This window comes from Tachysurus fulvidraco, chromosome 3 (genome assembly GCF_022655615.1).
Source record: "Tachysurus fulvidraco isolate hzauxx_2018 chromosome 3, HZAU_PFXX_2.0, whole genome shotgun sequence".
Lineage (NCBI taxonomy): Eukaryota > Metazoa > Chordata > Actinopteri > Siluriformes > Bagridae > Tachysurus > Tachysurus fulvidraco.
In genome coordinates this window covers 3,553,187-3,563,186 of record NC_062520.1, presented here as the reverse complement: position 1 = coordinate 3,563,186, position 10,000 = coordinate 3,553,187, and the positions used below count along the sequence as shown (strand labels likewise).

The 10,000-nt window shown below is 38.4% G+C and overlaps 1 protein-coding gene across 3 annotated transcripts in view; it reads left to right on the top strand.

The window, feature by feature from the left end:
• Window positions 1–10,000, top strand: part of LOC113651840 (guanine nucleotide exchange factor VAV3) — a 93,111-nt gene that overhangs the window by 45,964 nt on the left and 37,147 nt on the right. For all 3 annotated transcript variants that reach the window (XM_047810739.1, XM_047810738.1, XM_047810740.1), the window contains exons 6-9: window positions 99–191; window positions 5,344–5,412; window positions 8,664–8,767; window positions 8,861–8,960. In XM_047810739.1, coding sequence (XP_047666695.1) covers window positions 99–191; window positions 5,344–5,412; window positions 8,664–8,767; window positions 8,861–8,960 — 366 coding nt within the window. The remainder of the gene's footprint in view (window positions 1–98; window positions 192–5,343; window positions 5,413–8,663; window positions 8,768–8,860; window positions 8,961–10,000) is intronic.

The following is a 10,000-nucleotide window of genomic DNA, read 5'->3' as shown; positions in this document are numbered from 1 at the left end:
CGCCCACGACATCATCTAACAACGGACCCTGTATCCTCATGTGTGTTTGTGTGTGTGTGTGTGTGTGTGTGTGTGTGTGTGTGTGTGTGTAATTACAGAAACAGGCAGAGACAGACATCAGGAGCTGCTGCTTGGCTGAGATCAGACAGACGGAGGAGAAGTACGCAGAGACTCTGGAGTCCATTGAGAAAGTAAACAACACAACACTTACTCACGTCCTCCTGAACACTGCACAAGTCCAATCTAACATCATCTACAAACACGTCTAATAAATACACACATAGTAACACATATATAAAAATAGAAATAAACAAATATCGATAAATTTTCATTAAAAAAACATATGAATTACATCACAGACATTTTTTGTTTAATCAGTTATTCACAATGTTCTAAATCATATATAAAGTTTTCTCTAATTATTTTACCTTATCATTAATTTGTGTAATATCATTAATATCATTAATTATTCATCATCGGTCTGTGTGTATGTTGTGTAAACTGTGTGTATGTTGTGTAAACCGTGTGTGTGTTGTGTAAACTGTGTGTATGTTGTGTAACTGTGTGTGTGTTGTGTAACTGTGTGTGTGTTGTGTAAACTGTGTGTATGTTGTGTAAACTGTGTGTATGTTGTGTAACTGTGTGTGTGTTGTGTAAACCGTGTGTGTGTTGTGTAAACTGTGTGTATGTTGTGTAACTGTGTGTGTGTTGTGTAAACTGTGTGTGTGTTGTTGTGTAAACTGTGTGTGTGTTGTGTAAACTGTGTGTATGTTGTGTAACTGTGTGTGTGTTGTGTAAACTGTGTGTGTGTGTGTAAACTGTGTGTGTGTTGTGTAAACTGTGTGTATGTTGTGTAACTGTGTGTGTGTTGTGTAAACTGTGTGTATGTTGTGTAACTGTGTGTGTTGTGTAAACTGTGTGTGTGTTGTGTAAACTGTGTGAGTGTTGTGTAAACTGTGTGTGTTGTCTAAACTGTGTGTGTTGTCTAAACTGTGTGTGTATGTTGTGTTAATTGTGTGTGTGTTGTGTAAACCGTGTGTGTGTTGTGTAACTGTGTGTGTGTGTGTTGTGTAACTGTGTGTATGTTGTGTAACTGTGTGTGTGTGTAAACTGTGTGAGTGTTGTGTAACTGTGTGTGTGTTGTGTAAACTGTGTGTGTGTTGTGTAACTGTGTGTGTGTTGTGTAAACTGTGTGTGTTGTGTAAACTGTGTGTGTGTTGTGTAAACTGTGTGTGTGTATGTTGTGTAAACTGTGTGTGTGTTGTGTAAACCGTGTGTGTGTTGTGTAAACTGTGTGTATGTTGTGTAACTGTGTGTGTGTGTGTTGTGTAAACTGTGTGTATGTTGTGTAACTGTGTGTGTGTTGTGTAAACTGTGTGTGTGTTGTGTAAACTGTGTGTGTGTTGTGTAAACTGTGTGTATGTTGTGTAACTGTGTGTGTGTGTTGTGTAAACTGTGTGTGTGTTGTGTAAACTGTGTGTATGTTGTGTAACTGTGTGTGTGTTGTGTAAACTGTGTGTATGTTGTGTAACTGTGTGTGTGTTGTGTAACTGTGTGTGTGTTGTGTAAACTGTGTGTGTGTTGTGTAAACTGTGTATGTTGTGTAACTGTGTGTGTGTTGTGTAAACTGTGTGTTGTGTAAACTGTGTGTATGTTGTGTAAACTGTGTGTGTGTGTAAGTTGTGTAAACTGTGTGTGTGTGTATGTTGTGTAAACTGTGTGTGTGTGTATGTTGTGTAAACTGTGTGTGTGTATGTTGTGTAAACTGTGTGTGTGTTGTGTAAACTGTGTGTGTGTTGTGTAAACTGTGTGTGTATGTTGTGTAACTGTGTGTGTTGTGTAAACTGTGTGTGTGTTGTGTAAACTGTGTGTGTGTTGTGTAAACTGTGTGTGTGTATGTTGTGTACACTGTGTGTGTTGTGTAAACCGTGTGTGTGTTGTGTAAACTGTGTGTGTGTTGTGTAAACTGTGTGTGTGTTGTGTAACTGTGTGTGTGTTGTGTAAACTGTGTGTGTGTTGTGTAAACTGTGTGTATGTTGTGTAACTGTGTGTGTGTGTTGTGTAAACTGTGTGTGTGTTGTGTAAACTGTGTGTATGTTGTGTAACTGTGTGTGTGTTGTGTAAACTGTGTGTATGTTGTGTAACTGTGTGTGTGTTGTGTAACTGTGTGTGTGTTGTGTAAACTGTGTGTGTGTTGTGTAAACTGTGTATGTTGTGTAACTGTGTGTGTGTTGTGTAAACTGTGTGTTGTGTAAACTGTGTGTGTGTGTATGTTTTGTAAACTGTGTGTGTGTGTATGTTGTGTAAACTGTGTGTGTGTATGTTGTGTAAACTGTGTGTGTGTTGTGTAAACTGTGTGTGTGTTGTGTAAACTGTGTGTGTATGTTGTGTAACTGTGTGTGTTGTGTAAACTGTGTGTGTGTTGTGTAAACTGTGTGTGTGTTGTGTAAACTGTGTGTGTGTATGTTGTGTAAACTGTGTGTGTGTTGTGTAAACCGTGTGTGTGTTGTGTAAACTGTGTGTATGTGGTGTAACTGTGTGTGTGTGTTGTGTAAACTGTGTGTGTGTTGTGTAAACTGTGTGTATGTTGTGTAACTGTGTGTGTGTTGTGTAAACTGTGTGTATGTTGTGTAACTGTGTGTGTGTTGTGTAACTGTGTGTGTGTTGTGTAAACTGTGTGTGTGTTGTGTAAACTGTGTATGTTGTGTAACTGTGTGTGTGTTGTGTAAACTGTGTGTTGTGTAAACTGTGTGTATGTTGTGTAAACTGTGTGTGTGTGTAAGTTGTGTAAACTGTGTGTGTGTGTATGTTGTGTAAACTGTGTGTGTGTATGTTGTGTAAACTGTGTGTGTGTATGTTGTGTAAACTGTGTGTGTGTTGTGTAAACTGTGTGTGTGTTGTGTAAACTGTGTGTGTATGTTGTGTAACTGTGTGTGTTGTGTAAACTGTGTGTGTGTTGTGTAAACTGTGTGTGTGTTGTGTAAACTGTGTGTGTGTATGTTGTGTACACTGTGTGTGTTGTGTAAACCGTGTGTGTGTTGTGTAAACTGTGTGTGTGTTGTTTAACTGTGTGTGTGTTGTGTAAACTGTGTGTGTGTTGTGTAAACTGTGTGTTTGTTGTGTAAACTGTGTGTGTGTATTTTGTGTAAACTGTGTGTGTGTTGTGTAAACCGTGTGTGTGTTGTGTAAACTGTGTGTATGTTGTGTAACTGTGTGTGTGTGTGTTGTGTAAACTGTGTGTATGTTGTGTAACTGTGTGTGTGTTGTGTAAACTGTGTGTGTGTTGTGTAAACTGTGTGTGTGTTGTGTAAACTGTGTGTATGTTGTGTAACTGTGTGTGTGTGTTGTGTAAACTGTGTGTATGTTGTGTAACTGTGTGTGTGTTGTGTAAACTGTGTGTATGTTGTGTAACTGTGTGTGTGTTGTGTAACTGTGTGTGTGTTGTGTAAACTGTGTGTGTGTTGTGTAAACTGTGTATGTTGTGTAACTGTGTGTGTGTTGTGTAAACTGTGTGTTGTGTAAACTGTGTGTGTGTGTATGTTCTGTAAACTGTGTGTGTGTGTATGTTGTGTAAACTGTGTGTGTGTATGTTGTGTAAACTGTGTGTGTGTTGTGTAAACTGTGTGTGTGTTGTGTAAACTGTGTGTGTATGTTGTGTAACTGTGTGTGTTGTGTAAACTGTGTGTGTGTTGTGTAAACTGTGTGTGTGTTGTGTAAACTGTGTGTGTGTATGTTGTGTAAACTGTGTGTGTGTTGTGTAAACCGTGTGTGTGTTGTGTAAACTGTGTGTATGTGGTGTAACTGTGTGTGTGTTGTGTAAACTGTGTGTATGTTGTGTAACTGTGTGTGTGTTGTGTAACTGTGTGTGTGTTGTGTAAACTGTGTGTGTGTTGTGTAAACTGTGTGTGTGTTGTGTAAACTGTGTATGTTGTGTAACTGTGTGTGTGTTGTGTAAACTGTGTGTATGTTGTGTAACTGTGTGTGTGTATGTTGTGTAAACTGTGTGTATGTTGTGTAAACTGTGTGTGTGTATGTTGTGTAAACTGTGTGTGTGTTGTGTAAACTGTGTGTGTGTTGTGTAAACTGTGTGTGTTGTCTAAACTGTGTGTATGTTGTGTAAACTGTGTGTGTGTTGTGTAAACTGTGTGTGTGTATGTTGTGTAAACTGTGTGTGTGTTGTGTAAACTGTGTGTGTGTTGTGTGTAAACTGTGTGTATGTTGTGTAAACTGTGTGTGTGTGTGTGTTGTATAAACTGTGTGTATGTTGTGTAAACTGTGTGTGTGTGTGTGTGTTGTATAAACTGTGTGTGTGTTGTGTAAACTGTGTGTGTGTGTGTGTTGTGTTAACATCCATTGTGTTGCTTTGTAGAGGCCAACACTGTGTTTTCCTATTTAAGCTTAGACACACATTTATCAGCAGTAACTTTCCAGCCACAACATTCAGCTATGTTGTAGATGCTGGTCTGAAGTCTGTAGCCATCTGAGTAGCGAGTGTCTGAGTATCAACACCAACTCTAGTTTCTTATAGAGCCATAACCTCGCCCGCTCGTCTCTCTATTGGCAGACACGAGAAAAGGAAATAAACCTCCTTAATAAAACTATTAATTACGGTCTGAAGAAGGGAACGACATTTTAGTCCTTTAATGTAAACTTGTATAAAAACTGACCGAGCTCTGACCGTCTGATAACGTGTTTAAAATTCATTTCCATTTGTTTTGAATAAACCATTTAAAATGACATCACTGTAAATGAATTCGTTAAGAGTGATTTCACCTTGACAACCTTGGACCCGCCTCAAACTCCACCCCTGAGTCTGTAAGCTTCATGTAGCTTCTAAAAAAGTGTATAAATCTGTATGTGATTTAAATATCGGGTGTGGAATGTTGCTATGGCAACGGTCATAAATATCAAGCTTATCTTTGTGGTTGTTTTTCTTCTCTCTCTGTATCTCTCTCTCTCTCTCTCTCTCTCTCTCTCTCTCTCTCTCTCTCTGTGCGCTCTCTCTTTCTCTCTCTCTCTGTGCACTCTCTCTCTAAACTCACTCTCTCTCTCTCTAAACTCACTCTCTCTCTCTAAACTCACTCTCTCTCTCTCTCTCTCTCTCTCTCTGTGCTCTCTCTCTTTCTCTCTCTCTCTCTCTTCTCTCTCTCTGTGCTCTCTCTCTCTCATGCTCTTTCTCTCTCTTTCTCTCTCTTTCTATCTCTTCTCGCTCTCTCTCTCTCTCTCTCTCTCTCTCTTTTCTCTCTCTCTTTCTCTCTTTTCTCTCTCGCTCTCTCTCTCTCTCGCTCTCTCTCTCTCTCTCTTTCTCGCTCTCTCACTCTCTCTCTCTCTCTGTGCTCTCAGTTCTTCCTCAGGCCGCTGGAGCAGTTTCTCACTGCGTCTGAGATCAACAAGGTTTTCATCAACATTCCTGTAAGTGTCAATAATAATAATGATAATGAATTAATTAATTGATCTTATTAATGAATCTGATATTATTAAACCTTAGTTAACTTTAACTGAGACGTTCAGCACAAATACATCATCAGTAACGTGTGGATTAGATTGTAGGTTAGACTGAAGCATGTGGGTTAAATCGTAGATTAGACTGAAACATGTGGATTAGACTGAAACATGTGGATTGGACTGATACATGTAGATTAGACTGATACATGGAGATTAGACTGATACATGTAGATTAGACTGATACATGTAGATTGGACTGATACATGTGGATTGGACTGATACATGTGGATTGGACTGATACGTGTAGATTAGACTGATACATGGAGATTAGACTGATACATGTAGATTAGACTGATACATGTAGATTAGACTGATACATGTAGATTGGACTGATACATGTGGATTGGACTGATACGTGTAGATTAGACTGATACATGTAGATTAGACTGATACGTGTAGATTAGACAGAAACATGTGGATTAGACAGAAACATGTGGATTAGACAGAAACATGTGGATTAGACAGAAACATGTGGATTAGACTGAAACATGTGGATTAGACTGAAACATGTCTATTATACTGATACATGGAGATTAGACCGATACATGGAGATTGGACTGATACATGGAGATTGGACTGATACATGTAGATTAGACTGATACATGGAGATTGGACCGATACATGTAGATTAGACTGATACATGTAGATTAGACTGATACATGGAGATTGGACTGATACATGTAGATTAGACTGATACATGTAGATTGGACTGATACATGGAGATTAGACTGATACATGGAGATTAGACTGATACATGTAGATTAGACTGATACGTGTAGATTGGACTGATACGTGTAGATTAGACTGATACATGTAGATTAGACTGATACATGTGGATTGGACTGATACATGTGGATTGGACTGATACGTGTAGATTAGACTAATACATGGAGATTAGACTGATACATGGAGATTAGACTGATACATGGAGATTAGACTGATACATGGAGATTAGACTGATACATGTAGATTAGACTGATACATGGAGATTGGACTGATACATGGAGATTGGACTGATACATGTAGATTAGACTGATACATGGCGATTGGACCGATACATGGAGATTAGACTGATACATGGAGATTAGACTGATACATGTAGATTAGACTGATACATGGAGATTAGACTGATACATGGAGATTAGACTGATACATGGAGATTGGACCGATACATGTAGATTAGACTGATACATGTAGATTAGACTGATACATGTAGATTGGACTGATACATGTGGATTGGACTGATACGTGTAGATTAGACTGATACATGTAGATTAGACTGATATGTGTAGATTAGACAGAAACATGTGGATTAGACAGAAACATGTGGATTAGACAGAAACATGTGGATTAGACAGAAACATGTGGATTAGACTGAAACATGTGGATTAGACTGAAACATGTCTATTATACTGATACATGGAGATTAGACCGATACATGGAGATTGGACTGATACATGGAGATTGGACTGATACATGTAGATTAGACTGATACATGGAGATTGGACCGATACATGTAGATTAGACTGATACATGTAGATTAGACTGATACATGGAGATTGGACTGATACATGTAGATTAGACTGATACATGTAGATTTGACTGATACATGGAGATTATACTGATACATGGAGATTAGGACTGATACATGTAGATTAGACTGATACGTGTAGATTGGACTGATACGTGTAGATTAGACTGATACATGTAGATTAGACTGATACATGTGGATTGGACTGATACATGTGGATTGGACTGATACGTGTAGATTAGACTAATACATGGAGATTAGACTGATACATGGAGATTAGACTGATACATGGAGATTAGACTGATACATGGAGATTAGACTGATACATGTAGATTAGACTGATACATGGAGATTGGACTGATACATGGAGATTGGACTGATACATGTAGATTAGACTGATACATGGAGATTGGACCGATACATGGAGATTAGACTGATACATGGAGATTAGACTGATACATGGAGATTAGACTGATACATGGAGATTAGACTGATACATGGAGATTGGACCGATACATGTAGATTAGACTGATACATGTAGATTAGACTGATACATGTAGATTGGACTGATACATGTGGATTGGACTGATACGTGTAGATTAGACTGATACATGTAGATTAGACTGATACGTGTAGATTAGACAGAAACATGTGGATTAGACAGAAACATGTGGATTAGACAGAAACATGTGGATTAGACAGAAACATGTGGATTAGACTGAAACATGTGGATTAGACTGAAACATGTCTATTATACTGATACATGGAGATTAGACCGATACATGGAGATTGGACTGATACATGGAGATTGGACTGATACATGTAGATTAGACTGATACATGGAGATTGGACCGATACATGTAGATTAGACTGATACATGTAGATTAGACTGATACATGGAGATTGGACTGATACATGTAGATTAGACTGATACATGTAGATTGGACTGATACATGGAGATTAGACTGATACATGGAGATTAGACTGATACATGTAGATTAGACTGATACGTGTAGATTGGACTGATACGTGTAGATTAGACTGATACATGTAGATTAGACTGATACATGTGGATTGGACTGATACATGTGGATTGGACTGATACGTGTAGATTAGACTGATACATGGAGATTAGACTGATACATGGAGATTAGACTGATACATGGAGATTAGACTGATACATGTAGATTAGACTGATACATGGAGATTGGACTGATACATGGAGATTGGACTGATACATGTAGATTAGACTGATACATGGCGATTGGACCGATACATGGAGATTAGACTGATACATGGAGATTGGACTGATACATGTAGATTAGACTGATACATGGAGATTAGACTGATACATGGAGATTAGACTGATACATGGAGATTAGACTGATACATGGAGATTAGACTGATACATGGAGATTGGACTGATACATGGAGATTAGACTGATACATGGAGATTAGACTGATACATGGAGATTAGACTGATACGTGTAGATTAGACCGATACATGTAGATTAGACTGATACATGGAGATTAGACTGATACATGGAGATTAGACTGGTGATTCACCACTTCAGTAGTGTTCAGTGATCTCAGTGGCTTTAGACTAACCAGCACTGGTTCTGAACAGGACCTAGTGAAGGTGCACAAGAGCCTCCTGCTGGATCTGCAGAACTCCATCGGTCACCAAGGTGCCAGTAACCTCTACCAGATCTTCATCGATTACAAGGAGAGGTACGAGATCTCGCTCGCTTTCCTTTATTTATCTGACCTCCAAAAGAAGAAACACAACATTGTCCATCATTTTTCTGTTTCCATTTCCTGAAGGTTACTGATCTACGGGAAGTACTGTAGCCACGTAGAGACGGCCATCACCTTCCTGGATGAGCTCTGTAAAGAAAAAGAGGACGTGAGACAAAAACTGGAGGTCAGGAACGTCTTGTTAAGATGAGACTGAGATAAAAAGCCTTAAAACTGGGACACAAAGTAGAGAAACATTACTTTACATCTCTTCTTCTTCTTCTTACTCTTCTTCTTCCTCTTCTTCTTCTTCTTCTTCTTCTTCTTCTTCTTCTTCCTCTTCTTCATCATGTTCTTCTTCTTCCTCCTCCTCCTCTTCTTCTTCTTCTTCTTCTTCTTCTTCTTCTTCTTCTTCTTCTTCTTCTTCTTCTTCTTCTTCTTCTTCTTCTTCTTCTTCTTCTTCTTCTTCTTCTCTAAAACCTGTGACACTCCTGTGACACCATGTTGGAATAAACAATGCAGCAGAAATAGTTTTTTCTATTGCTATTCCCAGACGCTGCCCTCTGCTGCCCTCTGCTGTGTTCTAGCGGTATTACATCCTCTTCTCTTCTTCATGGACAACTAAACAAATGGAATCACTCTTTTATTCTCATTTTATAAGAGTGTAATAATTGTATTATTTTGATCATCTATTAAATCCTTTTGTATCATATTGAAGCTGATTCAGTGATTTAGTGATGTCATCAATTAGTGATTTAAGAACTTGTGATTTAGTGTTTCATCACGATTTCTGTTTTTCTCTACAATACTAGATGTAAATGTTTGTATCTTCAGAGTAAACGTTGATATCAAACAGCTTGTTGCCCTGCTCTCTCACCATTAACCTTGTTGCCATGGTAAACACCATTAGGAACAGACCAATCGGTCCGATTAGGCTACAAGTCGCGTCTGTAGACCTGAGAACAGCTCCAGATTTGACATCGATGAGAAAGGACTGAAATCTCTTTAAATTCTCTTTACTTTGACATCGTCTCAGTTACACGAGTATTTCATCACCCAGTGTTAAAAACATTTCCAAATCCAGTTTAAAAAACAAACAGATCAACAAACAAACAAACAAACAAACAACACTCTTTGACACACTCTCTGGTAAAAGTCCACGATGCTTCCTGTAATTTTAATCTGTACTAAAATAACAGAAATAAACCTAAAGCATGATGTTAACAT